We start from the raw sequence: 22,609 nt of genomic DNA on the forward strand, positions 1-22,609 counted from the left end.
CAGGGAGGGGGGGGCCTGTGACTTTCCCAACCGCGATAATAACATGTGCCGTTATTATTTTGTTGGTGCGGAAAGCCGGAATTTAATCTAGCAGTTGTCGACTGTATCAAAACTGACATAGAATCAGTTTGCCACAGTCGTATACTGCCCAAGTAAAAAGGAAAAAAAAAACAACATATGAAACCAATTCAAGTCAGCAACTCACTGGCAGAGCAAAACCACAAATAAAAGGGGATAAAAATATTTCAAATCAGCACCAAGGATACCACTTGCAAAGCAAAAAACACAAATGAAAGCAGTTAAAATTTTGAAGTCTGCAATTTGGACAAATTCTGGCTCAGCTGCTTCGGAATAACTCCAGCACAGCTACTTCTGGATAACACTGGCACCACATCCTGCATACAACGGTTGAACTTTTCTTCATCACACCTTTCACCATCTGGCTGCAGCGTGCAGCGTGGTTGATGGACCTATTGAAGAAAATAAAAAAATTACCATCAGGAAACACAAGTTAACTGGACTCTTACGACAAAAGATAAGGAGTAAGACAAAACAGAATAGCTTTGATTTCTGCAATTTTAACGAAAGAAGTAATAGTTGGAAAGGTATTCAAATTTCTACAGTAGCAAAGCCAATTGATCTCTAGTGTCATATTAACCAAATAGTTTTAGGAAATCTGAAGAAAATAATTACTTTTGCTGTTGCATGGGATGAGACGTACGACTGGGTACAGGCAGCGAGACACACGAGGCACGACATTTCGGCAAGTGTAGACATTTTCAATTCAGGTGGCAAAGTGGTAAGATCAATCACCTGAAAATTGACACATCGAAATTTTACATTCCATTAACCTAATTAATTGACAAGAAATACCTTTTCATTTTGGGAAACGTCACGACCGGCATCTCACTTCTGCTGCGTCAAGGAACAAAATGGCCGAATTTAGGCCTCGAAGACACTCGCGCCACCTGGTGGACATCAATTGGATTGCTTGCTTGCTGACAGCACGCAGCAGCTAAACTTGAATTCTTCACGCCTTTCACTAACTGGCACGAAATGAATCAAGTGAGGATGAATACCAGATTACTCAAACAGCTTTCCCTATGAGACAACACACAAATTATTAACTTGGCTATTTCCGAACATTTTCCGTAACTTTTTCAACATAAAAATCTATAATAGGAACAAAAAGTATGGGGGGTTTAAGACTACAAATACAACTTACAATTTTCTGAAGAAAAGAATCATTTTCCTGCCTGTGGCCGTAAGGCAGCAGCAATGTGTTGTCTGTGTTTGAGTTAGGGTTCCAACTAACTTTGGCAAAGGAAATATTTCAATTAATATTCACATTCATGCAATAAGGTAAAGTTAGTTGTTACCTACTACTTGAATAGAACATTCAGAAAAATACAAATCTGGTCATGTGCCCTGTGTCTTTTCACGGGACTTCTCCCAAGTCCCAAGTTGCTGCAATTAACCTGAAGATTACCCATGGCCTGTATTATGTGAAATAATAGATAGCATGAAATAAAAGTAACAAATTTCTCAAGGAAGAATAATACTTGTCTGTCAATGCATTATTTGTAGAAAACATGAAAAAACAACATGTGTTGTCCACGCTGGGGTTAGTGATCTACCAAGTACCAACATTATTAGAAACTCCAGATTACCAATAGAATATGAACTAAAACTAGGTTTTTACCTGCATCAACAGGATAAAGCATTCAGCAGAACGGCGATTTTAATCAAAGAATTGATGGTAGGCTACTCCACCATCACATGATAAACAAGAAGTCAAGAACACCTATGTCATCTATTGGACACCTCCGACACTTCAAGTCCCAAAACGCAATTTAGTTTTTGTGAGACACACCATGGAGTTTTTTAATTCTAGTGATATTTTAAAAATAACATTACTGCTTTGCATTAAAAATATTTCATATATAGGGTACCAAAAATGTTTTACCGCCACTAGTGTGATCGCTGATCGGTATGACGACAGTAGACCTCCAACGACAATAGAACCCCAATATTTGAAATGATTTTTAAAAATTTCTCTGTATGCGACAATAGAACTCCAACGACAGTAGAACTCCAAAGATATAAGATCTCCTTTTTTAAATATTATTAAAAATACCCGACAATAGAACTCCAGCGCGACAGTAGAACTCCACTACGCGACAATAGAACTCCAATAAATTCTTTAATTATTTTCATGTTCCACTATAGAACTCCATTGAATTTAAAATATTTTAAATGTGGGGTTCTATCGTCGGTGGAGTTCTACTGTCTTTGGAGTCCTACTATCAGCAACCCGTGTGATCTGTCATGTAACTTAAGCAATTCAGTTCTATAGATACCGATATAACTTGAATAGTGCACTTTTATTTTGCCTAAACCTATAGCTTGAAATCTTGAGAATAGTACAGAGAACAAAGCTCACTTGTTAGTTTTATGCAAATTTTCCGGAAGTATACCGGAAGTAAGCGATAGCGCATTAACCATTGAGCTGCCGACAAAATAAACCAAAAATTCGTGATCTCCGTGAAATTTGGGTTCGATTAAGTGTAATTTAAACGAAATCCAAAATTTGGTCAAAATCGCGATTTTTCTGAAATTCAGGATAATTCTCGAAACCGGAAGTACACGTACGTAGAAAAAAAAACTGTTACTTTACCACAAATTTGACGAGGATCACGAATATGTGGTTCTTCTGTGCGTCAGATGAATATTGACTAACTACTGACAGAAATGAGAAAACCGGAAGTATAAAAAAACTCACATTATTAAAAATCTAACAAGTGAGCTTTGTTTTTGTAACAGAAACTGACAGCCATCACCCAAAATTACCTAATAGTAGCAGAGAGAAATTTCTTCAGACATGTGCAAAGTAAACGTAATAAAACTGAGTGGAAAATGATCAAAAGCTATGCCGTCTAGCGTCAGAAAAAAGAAACGTTTAATTATTAAAAATATTGTAACGCAATTATGCTCATAATATAACACCAGTTAATTGGCATTAATTTAATAGTAGAACAATAGAACATACGCTCACCCATTTCTCGAACAACTCTTGTAAAACTCTCAAGAAAGACAAGGACATTCTGTCCCGTCCATCTCAATCGACACTTTTCGTTCTCAAGAAATCTAAATAATCACTAGAGCGTTTCAAGAGTAAACACAGCAACTAACTGTCTCGCTTTTACACAGATGTAACACACCCTTTTTTTTTCTCAATGGCCCTTATGGGCCACGAGCATTCCGGGAATAGTTGGATGTTGCGTGAGGCCGGCCAACAGCACGCCAGAAAGATGAAACCTTGAAAAAGAAAGAATGAGCACAAACTCTCAACGCATAAATCGTGGGAAGGTTACGTATGTATCCAACTGCTGTCCTCTTCTCCGGTTGTTGAATCCTCGCCAACAGAGCATGAAACGAAGCTGTCAGGCGCGATACATACTTCTTTTCAATTGATCCTCATCAGTCTGTCTTCACACAAAAAATACACGCCCATCATCCAATTTTTCACTTCTGATCTGGAACAACTATAAAATTAATGAAATGGTTTATTATTGCTTTAAAATAACGACGGTTTATTGCAAAATTAAAATTTATTGGCAATCGTGTTTGCCTTATGGGTTGATTCATTCACGGGGACAGAGCATGGAAGAAAAAAAGGATCAATGCACATAAATTTGTGCTAGACTTCCAGAAACTCTTTGTTGTGTATCCCCACCGACGCCCTGCATTGGATAATCGCTCTATAGCCTAAGTGGGTCGAATGATTATATGCAAAAGAGAATGACTGAATGGCATGCCACCTCCGCGTGACAAACTGTGTGTGTGCAGTCATAAATTCGCTTTTAACCCAAGAGGATTCGTGCCAAGTGTTGCGCATTCTTTACCAGCGAAAAATTAAAAAAAGAAGGACCATGGCAACCGAAAATTTCAAACAGACGGCAGCAATTGGAACCTAAAAAGTAATACTGGAGTGATTTCATTCGTATCAGTGTGTATCGTATATGTATGTTTATTCGTAAATATACACCAATAATAAAACAGTGAAAGAATCCGAGAAAGAATCGGCATATTTTTGACATCATAATTAAAGAGCGAGGGACATACTCGAATGAGAAAAATTTCGGGAATAACAACGCGAACAACGAAACGGAAACTAGACGCATGACGTGAGTGTAACACAGACGCATAATAGGACATGTGGATATATAGAGGAGAACTTTAATATAGTTATATTATAACGACGGGTGGGCGCTGCTGGACGTAGCAACCGCGCGCCATTTGCTCTGAATATTACAACACAAATTCTGTACAAGATATGTTTACACGTACACCTTTGGTGGGCTCTTTTGTCTGTTCTCAAAATCCCAAACAATCCATCTCTCTTTCACTCTCTGTCTCCTCCACCACCAGCACGTCCTCCACCTCTACTATATTTAGCCAATGATTGTGTTACACTACAGGAAAAAACAGAAAAGAAAGTTTTGTGGAAGGACCATCAGCAAAAGGAGGGACTGGGATGTAATTTGTTTATGTTGAGAGTGGGGAGGTTGGCCGATAGACGATCAGACTGGCTGCTGCATTGTACGTGTGCTCGCAAGAGTTCCTCCTATATTTATACACAATAACGGAACGCCGAGCGTATCTATAGAGAGAGGAGCTCGACAAAACAAATGGCAGAGTAGAAAGAAAGAAAGAAAAGTGTATAGGAAAAAAAACACGAGATAACAAACTCGCTCTAAGATTTATAGCCATTAGATTGTGTACCCTCTTTGTAAATCTGTCTGTGTGTTAAACATGATGTTCTCTAAACACACACAACAGCGCAACAACGTTTTTCAGACAATAGATGCAGAAATACAAGCGGTCGGCTGAGGATTATTGGACGTCTTGGTCGATTTGACCGAGGTCGGCTCCTGGCCGGACAGGCATCGGCTCCTGCAGACGTCCATGATGAATAATGAGAGTATGAAATTGGTCGTCTCCTTGACGGCGTTGGCCAGCTGGCGGCTGTAGCGCGGGTAGATGAAGACCTGAATCCAGTGGTGGGTGACGACCAGGTGGAACACAAAATCGCCGATGAGCCGGAGTCGCAGTGGCACCGTGTGAAAGGCGGCGCCCTTCTCGACTTTGTGCGGATTGGTGGACAGGGCCCAGACGAAGAAGACGTGACCGGGCAGCCAGCAAAGAGCGAAAATGACGACCACCAGAATCATGGCGTGCATGGCCCGCAGTTTGGCCCGGTGAATGCTGCACGAGCCGCGGTTGGCCTTTTCGCTTTGTTGGGCGTTGCGCAATAGTCGCGTGACCAGCACCGTGTAGATGACGCTGATGATGCAGAGCGGAATTATGAAGATGGCCACCAAAGAAACGAGATTGACTTTTCTGACCAGGGCCAGGTTCTCCGGGTCGACGGTGAAGCAGAAATCAAAGTCGGAGCACTGCGTCTGATTGGCACTGACACACGAATTGGTTCCCGATCCTTCGTACTGGATGGGCACGTCGTCCACTTCCTGGATGGAGATGAGAATGCAAGCGTAGGTCAACGACACGGCCCAGCCGGCCAGAATGACCAGCTTGCAAGTCATGTTGGCCGGACCGCGTCGCTGGCGGGCGTTGGTCGACAACAAGGTCCGCCACCTTTCCACTGCCATGGCCAGCATGCAGGAAATACCTTTGGAATTGACGAGCGAGCCAATACATATAACTAAATGCCATAACCACTCGTCGTCATATCACACACACATTAAGAAAAGGTGAGAAAATATCTATAGGGGTTGTTCTTACTGTTACACGCCGTAGCGAAGAATATGGACGTCTTCACGTTTTGAACGGAACATATGGGGAGACTCAATCCCGACACTGTGTAAGGCCTTCGAACAAAAAATGTAATCAAGTTATAAATTTTTTTGTTTTTTTTTCATTTTGGCTATACAGATAAAATGGCGCAATAGTTTTAATAAGACACAGAGAAGCCGAAACAATCAATCAGTATTATTTGCGGCGTTGTTGTATGAGAAGGAGAACTGTCAGTTTGGTTCGTCTAGCCAGTCGCTCAAGACAAATGACTCAGAATAACGGAAGCCAATCGCGTAACTTACAATGCGGCGCCCTGTTAGATTTTTTAAAAAATAAGCTCCTTTCCAAAAGAATCTGAAACTAAAGCCGAAAATATCTTTCCATCTTTATAGAGAGAACAATATTCCAACCAGAATAGACTTTTTCGATTCATTGTCGAGCGATGGAACGGATTAAGACGCTACCAATCCGGTGGTTAGATGGTTATCTATAGAATATAGTACATTAATCATCTTAATGGCTACATCTCCCCAAAAGAAAAAAAGTAGCGTCTATTTGTCTGCCTATCTATCATTGTATTTGTATCTATCTATCATATATCATGCGAAAGGACCGGAACTATCGATCACGACAAGTCTACTGTTGGCATTTCGCTCGTCCACTGCTGCCTATGTGTGCAGTATATATCTCGCAGAAAAAGAAAATGGGTCCACACAGATCAGATTGTGGATCTCTTTTGTGTGATGCTGGAGGAATTGCTATGGGGAGGACTCGGTCGTCAGCCGAAACAAAAAGATTTGGAATAAAAAGAAAGAAAAATAAGCAAAAGCAAAGCAAAATAAGATCAATCCATTATCGCGGAATACAAGGGCACTGTCAGCACTCTGTGCCCAGCACTTGGGACGCATAGCTCGACCCTTTTTTTCCCCAAGTTCGGACACGACAGCTTCCGCTATTTGTTATTTATACGCGGCCGATGCAACGGAAACTTAAGTCAAGAGTATTATTATTGTTCGATCGCATGCACATCTATACTAAGTGGAATGAATTCGATCAATCGTTATTGGGTTTTGGTTTTTTTCCCGCTTACCCGACGTAGTTGCCGAAACCGAGTGGAACGATAATTCCGGTGATGAGTCCGGAGAAGCACATGGAACAGATGTAACAGTTCATAGCGTTGAGCAAAGCTCGGTGCCGGACAAACGTCACGACTAGTAATCCGTTGCCCAGAACGATGGCGGCCGCTTCGACCAAAGTGAACGAGAAAAGCGCCGTGTCGTAAACGTTCATATCCATCGTGAAAAAATGTCTTGTGTCGTTGTTCGGATGATTTCTGTCGTTTCAATCAAATCAAAATCACAAACACACTGGGCCACCAAGTAAGTCAACGGTCGTCCAGCTCATGACGGTGGCGATTGGGCGAGAGGGGAGCCGGCCACTCTGTCCGCACCGTGTCGACGGCCGATGCGGAATGAACGATGCGAGTCTCCGCAGAGCGGCACAGCCGAGAGAGGGTGTGCCGCGGGAGGATGCGATGCGCTGTCGAGGAGAGACGAAGACAGAGTGAGAGAAATTGAAGCAGAGCACGTGACAGCGCGCGGCCAGTTGTTTCCGATCAACTCGACAAGCGAAACCAAACAATTTGTCTTGAGAACGATGATGACGAAGTAGAAACAAGAAAAGAAAAAAAGGTTGGACTGGCTGGATCAAGTCGAAAAGATCCCCCCCCCCCAAAAGAGGGTGGACATGAGAGACGACGGCAGCAGACAACAACACGACAAGTCAATAACAAAAGCACCAAAAAATCTTCTAGTCGAGAGACGCACTACGTCGGGAGCAGCAGCAGCAGCAGCAGCACGGAGGAGTCACGGTTTATTTGATCTTGCCCTTCACGAAGGACAGATGCTGACTGGAAACCTAAAACCAACAGTTGACGAGAAACACTTGCTGCACTGTTCCTTTGCACGCGAAGTGTGAAGTGTTGTTCAAAAAAAAAAAAGGGTAGAGCGGGATTTTGAAGCGCGCGTTCAGTCTGTCGTCGGACGAGCAAATTCACGACGCGCCCAACGAATACACACACACACACACTCCTTTTCGTACGTTAGACCCGTGTAGAGTGTGTCTGTGCTGCATGCTGGGCTGTTGGAGTGGCAGCCCAGCGGGTAGGGCGCCGTTCAGCATTCACGACTATGTCTAAGAAACGCCCTCGCTGCTGCTGCTGCTCTACTGTCGTCACTTTTATTTTGTTTTTTCCTCTTTTCTCCCGCCGACGCGCCAGCGCACTCCCCTACACGCCAACGGTATCCACCGTTCAGAAAAAAAAAGCGACACAGTGTAATAATAATAATAACACTCAAAAGAATACATACAAAAGAGTATATACAAGTATAATATTTATTTTGGAAATGAGCCGAGATTTCTAGAAAAAAAAATCTGCATTACGTGACTAGTTTTAGTTTTGTTTGAATTCGAGCGGTGAAATGTTGGCCCTTTAGGGACCGTGCCAACAGAGATCCCTAGATATAATGCGCATTAAAAACACACACGGCGAGTCGAAAAGCAGCAGCCTGAGCCACCGTTTTGACCTTTTGTAAAAGCTAAAGGTTGTCATCGGACGTTTAATTATGCGCCATGAATCGCGCCCGCCGTCCGGATTCCCGCGTGAATATTTAGTTGTTTCACGGCTGGTGGCTTTATCGTGTTCTCTCTCATCAGGAGAGCCGAGAGTTGCCAAAATACGAACGCCGCGGTCGCAATGTCTATAAAACCCCAGACGGGAGCGGATATACGGCAGGGCATGCACACAGGATACTGGACAGGATCCATTTCCCCCAGTCGTCATTGAATTTCTAAAGGCCGCGCCAGAGCTCACGTCATAAAGTTGCCAACTGTACAGCCACCGACTCAACAATATACAACTAGATGTGCATAGAATAGAAAGAAAAAAATATTTCACCATTTTGGGGGGAGTTGCGGAGTTTGAGCTCCATCATTCCATTTCCACTGGTTAGTGCTTTGCCAGTTCCGGATTGGCGGTAAAAAGAAAAAGCTCCAGCCAGTATATAATAACTTGTGGAGCCGAGAGTGTTAGTAACATATTCAAAGTTACGGCCACTGTATAAGCAACGTTGTATACAGTTCCGGAATTTCAAGGGAAATTGGAGCGGCCACAAACTGAGGCGGATGTGCACTAGCTTAAAATGGGAATCGAGTCAAAATTCTACAAGTCAACTGGTGCTGGGTTATGCGCCCATGCTAAATTTAAAGCCCAACGTCACACCGAATAGACTGCGGTCGCTTGAGTACTGTATATCCCTTCTATACTTTCTTATAGCTATTCCGGGCGTACATTTTTTCCTATGCGGCAACAATCTCGCAAGGAAACATAAAGGGCCGCAACCTGCTGAACAAATATTTCCCCTTTTGTTTTCGTTCTGGATGTTATTTAAGTTCGTGTTGATATCAACGAACGCCATTATTTCTTCTGTAATCAGATCTGAAAGCAGAGGGGAGCGAAAACACGAGAGAAAGAATAGGGCCGTTAAGAAAATAAACTCATAAGGGATAGAGACCCAAAGCTGCTGCTGCGTGACTGCCACGTTGAAAAATGGCATCGTGACGATGGATTTTAAAGGGGAGGAAAAACTTGAGAATCTGCAGAGCTTTTCAGACTTCCCGCACGGAGTTGGAGAGAGAAGGTCGTCAAGGCTCCTATTTCCCAGTGTGTCTCTCTTTTTCTATCCACCCCACATGTATTTATAAATATTCATGAAATAACCGACTATATAGGTAAAAATAGCCGAATGAACATTTTCGGGATAGCAGAGTGCAGACCAGGAAAACTGGAACAAAAAAAACGCAACATCTCAAGGCCGATGTATAGCGTGAGCAGCAGTCGGCTGTGTGCAAAAATTCAGAGACTAAATTCGCCATAAGTTACAATGACATTTAGAACTGTCAAATGTCCAATATATCTTTGACATCAATTTTGTGAATTATTAACATTTTAGAATCGATAAACGCGAGCGAATTCCGTCATGAACATAGCTTTGCTGGTCATAGCTTACGTTTCAGCCAATAAGGTCATAACTTACATGTATTGGAAATTTGACAAATGTTTCAATTATTCAGGATAATCTGATCCGACCATGTTTCAGATCGAGATTTTCTCGAGAGACGTGAAATCATTTCGTTCTCCTGCCAGGCATCGAAATCAATCGCGCATCAATAGTGTGCGATGCCAGCGCGATTGCGTGACAAATGGTACAACTTTTTTAAAGATTTTTCTATAAGGTTTTATTGACGTTAAGAAATCAAAATAAGGAAAACCGGAGATCGGTAGAAAAGTATAGAGACGGAAATTGCCAGAAGAGCCACATTCAATATTGGCCGACGCACCCGGTAACCCCAGAAGACAGGGATATAGTAAATTTGCAATGTCTCGCCATAAAATAAATAAAGTTATCATTGGCAAAAGGCCAGAAAAAAGAAGCGCTAATAGTCAAAACGACATCAAGCGTAAGCGCACGCGTTACGACTCGAGAGTTTTCTTATTTGGTTATTTATGGACATTTATTGTTATATTCCTCGGGAAATTTAACTTTTTTTTTCGTGCACGTGCGCTAGCTACCTCCGTCTAAAACTGTGTTGAATAAGAGAAGCCATCCCGCAATTTATATTTCCTTGTAGAATATAAATTCCGTCACTGCGTCATTTGTACGGGGTTTATACTTGATTGCGCTGTGCTTTATAAGGAATATGTCGACTCGATTGAAAGCAAAGAATGTCGCAAGCTTTTTTTGGGAAACTGCCCAACATCAGAAACCCCGTGCAGGTTTTCCAGTGAAAAATCATTTCAAGTTATTATCCAACCTTTATACCTGTGTACTTCTCCTGCATGGTAACCAACTTGCTGCTTGTATAAGGACGATTGAACTGACACAATTAACGAACGGTGGATTCGTCCCAAACACCTCAAAATGGTGTTTTTCTAGTCGTCCTTCAACACATGTTATATAGTTGATGCCCTTGGAAATAATTGGCTGTCGACCCGGCATTTCTGCATCCTGGCAGAGCTCTACTAGTGGCGACAACTCGCCCGTTATTACTCGCTTTTCACCGGCGAACGACAAGCGAGTGATAACTTTTGGGGGGGAAAAACTTTTATAGTGTATCAAAAAAAGGTGCGTTGTTGATTACTTCTTGTCATTCAAGACGCAGTCAAGTGACGTAGACTGACGTTCTCGGCGAACGACCACCCGGAGTCCGGAACCGTGCGGAACAAGGCTACCCATTAGCGGAAGAAGAAGAAGAAGAAGGAGGACGATATCAAAGCTATTATAGCGTCGGTTGGTGGTGCGCGGTTCTCGTTTATCTTCCGAAGGGAAGAGCAATGGCGTCAGTCATTACACACACAAACAGAGCGAAACAAACGGCCGTAACACGAAAACAAAAGGGCTTTTGCGACCTACCAATAAATCGTTAGCTGCTGGCAGGAGCGGCCGAGAGAGAGAGAGAGAGCCGCCCAAGTGAATTGACCAGTAAAACATTGGGGGGAAATAGCAAATAAGACCGTCGTAAAAGTATAACCGATACGAGTTATTCTGGCCGTCTGAAATAGCCCAGCCAGCAACTCAGTTTCTTCATTTTACCACCCCCAAAAAGACAGAGAACAGAGAAAATAAATGCCATTCCCAAGAATAATCGGCACACCAGCCCAAAACATCCGCAATGGCATACAGGCCGCGACGTATTGATCAATCGAACGAGACCGCCAGCCACCACGGAAGGAAACGGTTAAAATAGGTTCGTAGTTTAGACGCAAACTTATACCATTGAAAGGAAGGTCACCGTTGTTGTATGACAGTTTGCTAGTTTCGACGCTGTTTTACTACTATGCTCAAGAAGAACCCAAATGTATGTAACTATCGTTGCGGTAGCCTTAGAGAGCCCCCCAGCAAAAGATATATAAATCCGTTATCAAAAAGTTCGAAATAAGTTTCTCGGACGTGCTCGTGTGTATACCATACCGCTGGGACTAGGTACTTGCCCAGGTTGAAGAGACCAAAGACGGACAACTCGACCGACTCGCATTTTACTTGCGAGATGAAAGTTTTGGAACCTTTAGCGACGCATAACAATAAATTCAATAATCTCTAATTGCATCAATCCTTGTGTGAAAAATGTGAAACGATTTCTTTACTGCGCTCCACAATTGAAAGACCCTGGGTTGAAATTATGTTGGTTAAACTTCAAAAGTTTTTGACCTGTACATCGAACAAACTTTTTCGTTAAGGACAGGATAGTGACGACGATTCAAACGAGGAGGCGGTGTGGGCAGCACGTCTTTCTTCATCATAAAATTTTCCAGTTGCACTTTGCTTGAAGTGTTTAAAGTTAAAATATTTTTCAAATTTGATTGTTTACCCACAGACAGAGTTGTGAGGTACAAAACAAGCCTGATCTGCAGTCGTTCGACAAATGAGTTGTTTAATGAACTTTATGTCTTTAACTGAGATAAAACAAAAACGCCAAGAGAAAACCGAGTTCCAGTCAACCGCCTAGCTCAGGAATAATCGTACTATCTAACGATTTACAATCAATGCCGGCCGGCCACTAATACTCAAAAAGGAGGAATAGAGATTCATAAATGTGTCCTACCTTTAAGCCTGGGAAATACAGCCAGGCATCCATCCGCTGAAAAGTTGAATCCACCAGGCGGGATAGGAAAAAGGCCTCAGATGACTCGTGAATACACCCACATTCACATGGGTGTACACGAGGACAGAGGGGATTAAAGAAATGGGCAGAAGAGATCCATAACTCGTCCGACATCGGAAGTTTCTCCATTTGAAAGAAATGCTGTGTACCTAAAAGGAAAATGAAAAATTGGCTACGGAAATTTTTTTTAGAAACAACAACTCAACAAGTAAGGAAAATTTTAAAATGAGACATTGGGTAAACCTTGATTGTTAGGAAACAGGCTAATTAAAGATTGCCATGTAATACAGTTGCATTTTGCAAATTATGCATTACCAGGTCACAGACTCACAGGAATAAAGTAACGAATCATTACCCAAGTAAAGATGCTGATATTGCCATATTGGTTGCTGACAACAGGTCAATGCCAGCACTTGAATATCTTGTTGTTATCCTGGTGGCTGGCTCAGGCCTCAAATCTGCACAAATTAAAAGGTTATTATGTAGTGCAAACAAAGTGGCATGTATTGACTTGGGGCTTACATGATAAATGCTGTCAGCTAGGAATTAACATTTCACAAATTTTTAACAGGGTTTATCTTCTAATTAAGCACCCATAATCACTCTATTTGTATTCTTAGTTTTATATTTACCTGCTAAACAGCATGAAGTGTGCACAAAGCGATTCTGTATACAGCAGACGACACAAATTTGTTAATTGACTATGCTTAAATAAGATATCGATACACGAAATCGATAATGAGACAAATGAGTTTACCTTTCCTTGAACGCAATCAGCGGATTGAAATAGGACGAAGATACCTAGGAAATCCCCGATGGTGAAAAACCAGTAAACAGCAGGAATGACAGGAATAGATCTGTGTTTCATTAAGTCAACAATGAAACCGTGGCAACCAATAGAAGCGTTGATTAGTTTAGAGAAAAGGTAAAGCAACATAGGCAATCCAAAGACTCGATTAAGGGGATTAATCACGGCCTCACTCAATATCAAATAAATAGATTGAACGAATGGTAAGCGTGACGTCAAAGATCTATAAAAACAAAATGGATTTCCTAATTTCTTTTTCTTAAAGCAAACACAAATGTCTCTTATTTTATACACACCGGCAACGTAATCGATCCAGCATTGCGACTGAGGATTCCGATTTTGACACGCCATCGTCAGAAAAAACCCGACCGTGAGTGCCATTGATGCTACACGCACTAGCAATTAAGAGCTTGGGGTTTGCTGGCCAACATTTATCTACGACAGCGGTTGATGCAACAAAACCGCGAGGCCACCAAGTCCAATCATTATAGAGCACGAACTGGCCAACTAAATCACCAACTTAAACGTAACACGAATTAAGTTTAACTCATTATAAAAGGAAAATAAAACGTATTATACAGTATACCATGTTGGAGTGAAACTGTCCAAGGTTGTGCATTAAAGTGTCACTTATACGAGCGACCACCATCCAACCGGAATCGTGTCCATGCTCCAGAATGACAGCTCGAGTGAAAACGTTCAAAAGGCTTTTGCTGGATAAATATAAACACCTTTCACATTTATGACTGTATATCCTTAATGGCAGGAATCAGCGGTGTTACCCAAAATAAATTTATGAGAATACCTAAGACGATCCTCTTTCGTGCTCGATAGACGTCAGCAGTGGGTGGTAGTGCGCCGTATAAAGATCGACGGAACAGCTGAAAAAGAGTCTGGAAGCTGGACAAGTTCAAGTGAACTAATTTGGACAATGTTACGTATGCGCGTTTGTGACATAATGTTCGTAAAACGAGTATGAGAGAAAAGCTTTTTCAGTTTCCTCGGAAAGATGGAGGAGCGTGACAAATGCGAACCCAAACGTCTGCGGATGACGCCATCGGAAAGCCAAGATTCCGGCGGCTGAGTCGCTGTGGAGAAAAAGCGCACCGTCCATCAAACGTAAGAACCAGACAACCGGCCAAAAAGCGATTGGAAAAGATCGGCACTTACCATTGTGAACGCCGAGGAACTTTCAAGAGCAATGGTACGGAACGAGGTTTCAACTTGGTGCTGCACTTATTTCTTGGTTGTCTTAAACATAAGCTGCTTATTTCCCCGTTTAAATCTTGGACATAAGAAGAAACCCAAGGGACGGACGCGTGAAAGATGCGCATTGCTCAAAATGCGTGACACGACTTAAAATGGAAGACCTTTTTTTCAACGGTTGGTGTTTTCCCGGAAGCGCTAATGGTTCAAACCGTCACGTGTATGTCGACTTGGCAAGCTCCAGGAATTCTGTTGCGCATAATTAAGTCAAAAATCGATGATCAAATTTGATGTTCGTTTGCCATCAATTACTGTGAGATCCAGCAGCAACGTATGGTGACTGTCCTTTGAGAAAGACGTGCAGACTTGGTTCAGTTTAACGTACGTAAAAAGACATTTTCCATCACATACGCCATCAGTAAATGAATGCGTGGGCAGTAATATAGTATCAGACTAACTGGGGGCGAGAAAGGTTTAATAAAATTGTCTTATGAATCAACATTTGTGGCCAACTACTAGAATCAGCGGCCGCTAGCCATTAATAATAATAAGAGGATATAAAATTATATAACTCAGTCTAGCTGTTGGGTGGGTTGGCGTTTGTTTTTGTTTATGTCCCTTCGGATGGGAATGACGTCACTGCAGATAAATACCAATAGAAAATCAAAAAGGGCTTAGCGTCTATGAAAACACGACATACATCGCATCAACAAGCAGCGAATAGGAAATAACAAAAAAGCGGAGATCGTAAGAGTTCAGTGACCAGCATCAGTAGGATAATCAGAAAAAAGGAGCCAGACAAATACATTTCTTTATTGCAATAATGACTACAGAGGGTCTTCGTCCATTTATCATGTGGCGAAAAGCTCGGCAAAGCCTTAATTTGCGTTAGTTTTCGCACACTAAGCTTTGCAACATTTGTTAGCGGAAACGACTTTATCGCAAGAATTGTAAATATTAAAGATAAAGAAAGTTTGCCATCAGCCAACCCAATATTTATTCAAATAACCGAGCCTTTGACGTCAGCATTGATTACATCTTCGGATGCATTGAACTGAAACAGAACCAAAATATAAGTAGCTATCGTCCCGGCAACCTATATAAACAAGAAATGAAGAAAGTAATTTAAAAAGCATATAAAACCACTTTGTGATCGATAAACGTTTATACCGCTGGCAGTAATTGCTTCCCCAGTTTGAAAAGTCCGCAAACGGATAACTCAATAGACTCTCCTCTTAGTTGTAAAATGAAAGTCTGTATCTATATATGCCCAACAATATGCGGATTACTTTTTAAAAAAGTATTTCAGTAATAAAATTCGATGAATAAGTTATTACTTCACTGCGTTCTGCATTCGTGACATCTTGGGTCGAAATCCTGGCCACTGAACTGAAAAAACTCTTTACCTACGCAAACAAAATTTCTAAAAATCCGTAACTTTGATTTCTCAGAAATTTGTATCTACCTGATTGCGAACGTAGTCAGCAGACTGGAATATGATGAACATTGCCGTTATATCCGGGATGTTGGTAAGACACCAAAATAAGCCAAGATTAACATTATTCATGATGTGATGAATAAAGCTATGGCAACCGATGGAAACGCTAATCAATTTGGAAATCAAGTAGAATAATAGAGACAATCCGAAAACTTGGTTGAAGTGAACCAACACAGCCTCACTCAAAGTTAGATAAACCGTTTTGAGGAAAACTAAACGTGAAGATAAAGGTCTATATCAATACGAAAAATATTGATTATTCAAATTGCTACCAGGGATTTTCAAATTCAATTGTTTTATACTACCGCAAACGTAACCCATCCAATATCGAAATTGGCGGGCCGACATCGGGCAGAGATTCGTTGTCGGGAAGGACTCGGTTTTGCATCGACGGTTGGTTGATTGACGGACTTGCGTTTTGGGAGTTAAAATTATCATTCCATAAATGGCGGAATATCCCTTCGTCGATAACGACTGTCTGTTGCAATATCTCCTTGAGACCAGCGAAACGAAGACCGATAATGTAGCATAAACTGGCAAATAAAATTACCAACTGAATGGGAAGTAAAGGTAATTAAGCAATTTTGAACCTTCAGTTACAAAAAAAAATTTGATTGAAAAATTAACTTGCCATGTTAGAGTGCAACTGGCCAATAATATGCATTAAATTAATTGTTATCCGGCCGGCAAACATCCAAGCAGAGTCGTTCCCATGCTCTCGAAATATGCCATCCAATCCGTATATTAAGAAAATCATGTCCTATAACAACGTCGAGAAAAGTTGACTTCATAAGTATAAGACTTCGTAAAAGACTCGCCATGAAAATTATGGACTTTTGCCTTACCCAAAATAAATAAATGGAAAACGCAAAGATGATCATTTTTCGTGTTCGACGTGTAACAACGGAAAGCACAGGCACAGCGCGATCAACACTGTCCATTTGCTCAAAGAAAATCTGAAAACTGGCCAATTGGAAGTGGATAAATTTGGAAAGCACAAACGTGTCGACGAGAAATCGCGCCTGGGAAATCGAGTTGGTTAATTGGGCCGTTGGATTGGTGACGAAATGAGCGCCAGGTTCGTCAATTTCGTTGTCTGATTTATCGCCCAAAGAAAATAGACCTCCAAAGACTTGAGCCGAGATGAAGCTCAAGTGGACGAGCGTGACGAAAGCGAACCAGAATGTCTGCGGATGACACCATTGAAAGCCCAACATTCCGGCGAACGAGTCGCTGTGAAAGAATGGCGTTCCGCCCGTCACACGTAACACCCAGAAAAGCGGCGAAAGCGATCGGAAAATTTCGCCACTCGCCATTGTGAAGGAACTTGGCAATGACCGGATAAAGTTTTTCGTTCCCGTTCTTTTATGTTCCTTTTCGGCCGCTCCTTCGTTATAGGACATTGAGGTTGTTAACGTGCTGTGTGTTGACTGTTGACGTGGGCAGAGGCCTAGCCGGCGTGTGTATAGAGATGAGGGCGAAATAAGATCAGTATCGTTCAACTTGAAAAGCTTGGATGATGGATTGGACACGTTTTTCTGCCGTTTTAGTAGTTTTTAAGAGATATTATTTATGAATAGACCTGTGCGGACGCATAGCAACTGCGCCTATGCACAGTACGCAGTACGGCAGCGGTATATTTAATCAAACTAATGAGTGCATCACTTTTCATTCGATACCAATTTAATTAAATGCAGGGAAACTCATCGTTTGACAATCATCCATCAATCTAAAACGGCAATGCTCAATAGCTAAGAATACACACGCGTAATAATGACAATGGATGATTATTAAAATTTCAATATAACAGCTGATCGTGAGTTATATGCACCAGCAAGCGGGCAAGGGCGGGGTAGAAATGAATCGATTTTTCCCGGCAAGTTACTATGTATGCAAGAAAGTCATTTATCGAGCACTCTGGAGACCGCACGCATCAATGCGTAAATTATGTTGCGCGTTTCCCGTGTAGCTAAGCAACACAATGATGCGCATTAAGTTACGCCACTTATGATTGCGATCTTTCTCGTCATATTCATGAAACGCAGACTATGTCAGAGTGACACCATTTACAACTAAAGTCCGTACACGAGTTCTGTAATAGTATCACACATATATAGCCCGTAATGCAATGGCTTATTCTCATCACCTTATCAGTGGAACTTGGATCGGTGAAGTTATTATCTCAGTTTGGGAAAGTCTTCGCTCTCAGTCGTGGTGCAACTCAAGTTAGAGTTGAAAAGTCACGCGGGAGCGAGAAAAAACTATTAGTGCTAGTTTTCAAGTGGCTGAGAATGGGATTCGTGACGTGTGGGCCCAACGAAGCGCTAGTAGTTTCAGGTACTGAGCTATATTCTCGCCTTAACTAACTTCTAACCTTAACCGAAATCGTTATTAGATCGTGCATTGTGTCCGTATACTTTAAGACTAGGCCTGTACTCAGTGATTTTGTGAAACTGTTATTGATCCAAATAAGAGTCCAGGACTTTTTATGACAGTTTAAATGAATGTAAACTTTGGATATTTTATTTCATTTAAAATAGTATTTTCATTGAACAAACGTGACTTTTAAAACTTCTTATCAGCTCGCTTATTGTTTATTATCTACGGATGTTAAAGAGCATATGGCATCTGTCAATATTTGTTTGTGAACGTGCGATTTGTAATTGTAACACTTGATGGCTGCATTTAGTTGCTAACCAAAAAGTGAAATTAATTTTTCAAATCTTCATGAATTTGTTGGCATTCTAATTAATTTTCAAATTATTGTCTTCATTTTCTACCGAATTCTATTTCATGACAGAAAAGCTCAATAACTTAGTTACTATGCATAAAACGCTTTATTAAAAAACAAATTTTACTTGCCGGATTCAGTTTTTCGAATTAAAAAAATGTCTTTGCGTATTATACGAACAGGATGCTGCTACAATCGCAACCCGCTCCTCGTCGCTGGTGGCCGTGTCTTTGTATGGCCTTGCCTTCAGCAACTTCAGAGGTAATGTGTATACGTATAGACATTAGCGCATATTGAAAGAATAGCCTGAAAATATTTTGAAATGAATTGATGCGGATAAACTGACGTTTTCTTTAATACAGGATAACGTTGAATACGATGACTCTCAAAGTTGAGAGTCCGTCTGTATATACCGTCGAAGGTGTTCCCATTTCAGTAACTGGCATTGCTCAGGTATGATTAAATGATTTCCATGCAGACTGCTTTACATTATTTAGTTAGTTTCACTATAGAGTACTTAATGATCAGCGTAATAGTGCTTTCTTAATTTTAATAATTCATCTAAGTTACATCCACTAGGTAAAGGTACAGGGTCAAAATAAGGAAATGCTTTTAGTTGCTTGCGAACAGTTCCTCGGCAAGAGCGAAGAAGAAATTCGACACATCGCTCATGAAACTATGGAAGGTCATCAACGCGCAATAATGGGGACCATGAGTGTCGAAGTATATTGGGTTTTATATCAACTTGAATTTAGCTATTCTTTATCGGCATTATTGCAACACGCAGGAAATCTATCGAGATCGCAAGAAATTTAGTGAACAAGTTTTCAAAGTGGCTTCGTCCGATTTGGTCAACATGGGAATCACCGTCGTCTCCTACACCATAAAAGATATTTCCGATGCACACGTAACACGACATCCATTAACTCTTATCACTACACCACAGATCCTATATTTAAATTCATAATTCTTGTTTTTTGCTGTCAGGGCTATTTGATGGCACTAGGTATGGGGAGGACGGCAGAAGTCAAAAGAGACGCGAGAATCGGAGAAGCCCAAGCGAAATCTGATGCCCAAATTAAAGAGGCCATCGCCGAAGAGCAGCGCATGGCCTCACGTTTGGAGAACGACATTCAAATTGCCAAAGCTCAACGAGATTTCGAAGTCAAGAAAGCTGCCTATGACAAGGAAGTCAACGCAAAGGTAAAATGGCGAATAGCTAAACCCTTAAATAATATACATTCAATGGTGCCTACATAAAGAAAGCGGAAGCCGAACTCGCTTACGAACTTCAAGCTGCCAAAATTAAACAACAGTTGCGTGAAGAAGAGATGCAGATTCAAGTGGTGGAACGCACTCAACAGATTCTGGTCCAAGAGCAGGAAATCATCCGCAAGGAAAAAGAATTGGATGCCACTGTTCGTCGCCCGGCAGAAGCGGAGAAATATAGGTACGAGAATTAAGCGCAACATTTTTTTCTTTTTAACAACGAGGAGGTGCCGGCGTTGAGGCAGGTCCCTCTTGGTAAAAAAATTGTGAGGTACAAAACAAGTCTGATCTGCAGTCGTTCGACAAATGAGATTTTTAGTAAATCTTTACTGAGAAAAAAACGAAAACGGAGAGAGAAAACAGTTGCAGTCAACCGCCTAGTTCAGGAATAAACGTTCCTATGTGACTAAGTAGCCTAACGACTTATAATCAACGCCGCCAAAAATTGTCAAAAAGGAAGAAAAGGGATCAATTTTGTCCTACCTTTATGCCTGGGAAATACAGCCAGGCATCTACAGTTGCTCCATCCATCCACTGAAGAGTTAAATTAGCCTACACCAGACAGGATAGGGTAAAGGGTGTCCTCGTGAATACACCCACATTCACATGGGCGTACACGAGTACATTTAAAGAAAGGGGAAACAGAGAGATCCGTAACTCGATGGACACCGGTAGTTTTACCAATGCAATGGGATGCTTTTTATCTGAAAAAAATAGAAAATGGGTTACGAAAAAAAAAATTGACAGAAACAACAAGTCAGGGAAAGTTTTTTTAAATTTTTAATAAATGGAAAAATGAAAGGTTTACTTTACATGTAATACACTGCATTGATGTAGGTAATGCAGCATTACCAAAATATCAGGTCTCACAGGTTAGTAAAAGTAAAGGAACCCTAGCGATGATCCTGAGATTGTTGAGGATGACAGTTTACAAGAAAACTTGCATATTGTGTTGTTGTGATGGCTGGCTTTGGCCTCAAATCTGCAAACAAGAAAAACTTTACATAATAGTACAAACAAACTGCCATGCATCGACAGGGAAATCACATGATAAATGCTAGTCAGGTATACTAACATTTCACAAATTTGAAACAGGTTTACTGGCTTGTTTACTGGTTTAACTCTTCTATAGCTCCCACAATCATTCTATTTGTATTTTTAGTTTTATTTACCCGCTAAACAGCATGGAGTACGACGGTTATCAAAAACAAAAAAACTTTGACAGCTTGACTCTGACTTTTTCGAAATTTTAAACTAAACAAAAGCAGACGACACTGGTCCAATTTTTTTCTAATCAGCATGCTTACGAGTTACGATAATACGATATCGATAGAAATTAGAAATGATAAAAAATCAAATTCCCCCTCAAAATCCAAACCGCTCAAAAACAAAAACGATAAGGGAATAAGTTTTAGTTGAAATCTAATCCCCACCCCCTTGCAAATAAAATCGATTCCTCGACTACCTTCCTTCTTCCTTCTGGAAGCCAAGAGGGAACCATCATGTCAGCTCTCTATAATTTTATTATCTGTAAATTTGCTTATTCACACGAACTCTTTTTTTCCCTCTCAAAGATTGGAAAAAATAGCGGAAGCCCATCGACAGCGAACAGTGTTGGAAGCCCAAGCCCAAGCTGAAGCTCTCCGCTTACAGGTGATATCCGGCCGCACTTGAATTTTTAGAGCGAAATGTCATAAAAAAATTAAATTTCAATTGATGCAGGGTGAAGCCGAGTCTTTTGCAATTGAAGTCAAGGCTAAAGCAGAAGCCGAGCAAATGAAGTTGAAAGCCGCAGCTTATCAACAGTATAACGAGGCTGCTATGATGGACATGTTGATGCAATCGCTTCCAAAGGTATCATAATCGACAGTTCAAATTTTCTTGATTGTCCTCTTTTTATACTGAACACATTACACAGATGGCCCACGAAATAGCCACTCCAATGTCTAAAACGAAGAAAATCACCATGGTGACATCCAACGGCGAAACGGGTGCGGCTAAATTGACTGGCGAAGTCTTGGAGATTATGACAAAGATGCCGGAATTGGTCAAATCACTCACCGGAGTAGATGTTTCCAAGGTATACTATATTGCCAACATATATAATATATAGACTGACCCAGCAACGTAAAATTCTTAACTTGTTTTTTTCTTTAATAATTAAGTCGATGCGAGGAATCAAGTAAAAAAAAGTAAAAAGAAGGAAGAAAATCTGGATGAAAGAGAGCGCACAAGCGGAAAACGTCTCATCAATCAAGTCACTGAGCCGTCAAAATTTCCTCCCCAAATTTTAGATTTTATCCTCTTTTTCCCCTGTAGACTATCCAGCAGGATGTTATCCATCTTGACAAAATGATGCTAATAGCCTAATACATACAAACGATTGAAAACTTTTAACAAGGTCTGCCCTCTTTCGTCGTCACAACTTTAACGGTGGTTGATAACATTTTAATGAGTATGCACGTCCTTGTTTCGTTCCCCTCCAGTCGGTTGTAAAAATAAAACCATGAAAACCGTTAATCTAGAAACAACTGACATCGTTGACGGCTTCCAGCGCATC

The 22,609-nt window shown here is 41.1% G+C and overlaps 3 protein-coding genes and 1 long non-coding RNA gene across 9 annotated transcripts; 1 reads left to right on the forward strand and 3 right to left on the reverse strand.

Annotated features, from left to right (window-relative positions):
- Nucleotides 1–33: 33 nt before the first annotated feature.
- LOC124207557 lies at nucleotides 34–1,892 on the reverse strand. Of its 4 annotated transcripts, none has more exons than XR_006880043.1 (7): nucleotides 1,703–1,892; nucleotides 1,563–1,633; nucleotides 1,384–1,496; nucleotides 1,226–1,314; nucleotides 874–1,101; nucleotides 694–813; nucleotides 34–470 (listed from the first exon to the last, which is right to left on the reverse strand). It is a non-coding gene; the product is annotated as an uncharacterized LOC124207557 (long non-coding RNA). The 4 variants fall into 4 exon arrangements; XR_006880042.1 differs by having other exon boundaries at nucleotides 1,226–1,310; nucleotides 1,380–1,496; XR_006880044.1 differs by having other exon boundaries at nucleotides 874–1,046; nucleotides 1,380–1,496; nucleotides 1,703–1,891.
- Nucleotides 1,893–4,012: 2,120 nt separating this feature from the next.
- On the reverse strand, nucleotides 4,013–8,209 carry LOC124207534 (bombesin receptor subtype-3-like). The gene is made up of 3 exons (XM_046605044.1): nucleotides 6,908–8,209; nucleotides 5,806–5,891; nucleotides 4,013–5,692 (listed from the first exon to the last, which is right to left on the reverse strand). Exons 1-3 carry the CDS (start codon nucleotides 7,111–7,113, stop codon nucleotides 4,857–4,859), a joined length of 1,128 nt encoding a protein of 375 aa, XP_046461000.1. The 5' UTR covers nucleotides 7,114–8,209; the 3' UTR covers nucleotides 4,013–4,856.
- A 6,678-nt stretch (nucleotides 8,210–14,887) lies between these two features.
- Nucleotides 14,888–21,221, reverse strand: LOC124208338. 3 transcript variants are annotated; one of them, XR_006880425.1, is made up of 7 exons: nucleotides 20,902–21,221; nucleotides 16,895–20,753; nucleotides 16,355–16,809; nucleotides 16,017–16,281; nucleotides 15,889–15,957; nucleotides 15,722–15,811; nucleotides 14,900–15,647 (listed from the first exon to the last, which is right to left on the reverse strand). XR_006880425.1 is itself a non-coding variant. In XM_046606127.1 (6 exons), the coding sequence occupies exons 2-6, from the start codon at nucleotides 16,435–16,437 to the stop codon at nucleotides 15,552–15,554; spliced, it is 603 nt and encodes a 200-aa protein (XP_046462083.1). In that variant the 5' UTR covers nucleotides 16,438–16,809; nucleotides 16,895–18,127; the 3' UTR covers nucleotides 14,888–15,551. The 3 variants fall into 3 exon arrangements, 2 of the variants coding, with proteins under 2 accessions (XP_046462083.1, XP_046462084.1); XM_046606127.1 differs by lacking the exon at nucleotides 20,902–21,221 and having other exon boundaries at nucleotides 14,888–15,647; nucleotides 16,895–18,127; XM_046606128.1 differs by lacking the exons at nucleotides 16,895–20,753; nucleotides 20,902–21,221 and having other exon boundaries at nucleotides 14,888–15,647; nucleotides 16,355–16,835.
- Nucleotides 18,158–22,569, forward strand: LOC124208337 (flotillin-1-like). Its single transcript, XM_046606125.1, has 11 exons — nucleotides 18,158–18,386; nucleotides 18,963–19,041; nucleotides 19,143–19,233; nucleotides 19,360–19,503; nucleotides 19,568–19,687; nucleotides 19,768–19,983; nucleotides 20,043–20,230; nucleotides 21,624–21,702; nucleotides 21,772–21,903; nucleotides 21,968–22,129; nucleotides 22,215–22,569. Exons 1-11 carry the CDS (start codon nucleotides 18,173–18,175, stop codon nucleotides 22,233–22,235), a joined length of 1,446 nt encoding a protein of 481 aa, XP_046462081.1. The 5' UTR covers nucleotides 18,158–18,172; the 3' UTR covers nucleotides 22,236–22,569.
- The last annotated feature ends 40 nt before the right edge of the window (nucleotides 22,570–22,609 follow it).

This window comes from Daphnia pulex, chromosome 11, assembly GCF_021134715.1.
Source record: "Daphnia pulex isolate KAP4 chromosome 11, ASM2113471v1".
Taxonomy (NCBI): domain Eukaryota; kingdom Metazoa; phylum Arthropoda; class Branchiopoda; order Diplostraca; family Daphniidae; genus Daphnia; species Daphnia pulex.

What these genes read in the sequence shown, in the direction of transcription:
- LOC124208337 (XM_046606125.1), top strand. Translation starts at nt 18,173, where the DNA reads ATGCAATGGCTTATTCTCATCACCTTATCAGTGGAACTTGGATCGGTG. An exon ending in AAGATATTTCCGATGCACAC is followed by an intron (nt 19,688 to 19,767) that starts GTAACACGACAT and finishes TTTTGCTGTCAG; the next exon opens with GGCTATTTGATGGCACTAGG. An exon ending in GCAGAAGCGGAGAAATATAG is followed by an intron (nt 20,231 to 21,623) that starts GTACGAGAATTA and finishes TCCCTCTCAAAG; the next exon opens with ATTGGAAAAAATAGCGGAAG.
- LOC124208338 (XM_046606127.1), bottom strand. Translation starts at nt 16,437, where the DNA reads ATGCAAAACCGAGTCCTTCCCGACAACGAATCTCTGCCCGATGTCGGC. An exon ending in TTGGATGGGTTACGTTTGCG is followed by an intron (nt 16,282 to 16,354) that starts GTAGTATAAAAC and finishes GTATTGATATAG; the next exon opens with ACCTTTATCTTCACGTTTAG. An exon ending in GGAAGCAATTACTGCCAGCG is followed by an intron (nt 15,648 to 15,721) that starts GTATAAACGTTT and finishes TTGTTTATATAG; the next exon opens with GTTGCCGGGACGATAGCTAC.
- LOC124207534 (XM_046605044.1), bottom strand. Translation starts at nt 7,113, where the DNA reads ATGGATATGAACGTTTACGACACGGCGCTTTTCTCGTTCACTTTGGTC. An exon ending in GGTTTCGGCAACTACGTCGG is followed by an intron (nt 5,892 to 6,907) that starts GTAAGCGGGAAA and finishes TTTTGTTCGAAG; the next exon opens with GCCTTACACAGTGTCGGGAT. An exon ending in CTTCGCTACGGCGTGTAACA is followed by an intron (nt 5,693 to 5,805) that starts GTAAGAACAACC and finishes TCAATTCCAAAG; the next exon opens with GTATTTCCTGCATGCTGGCC.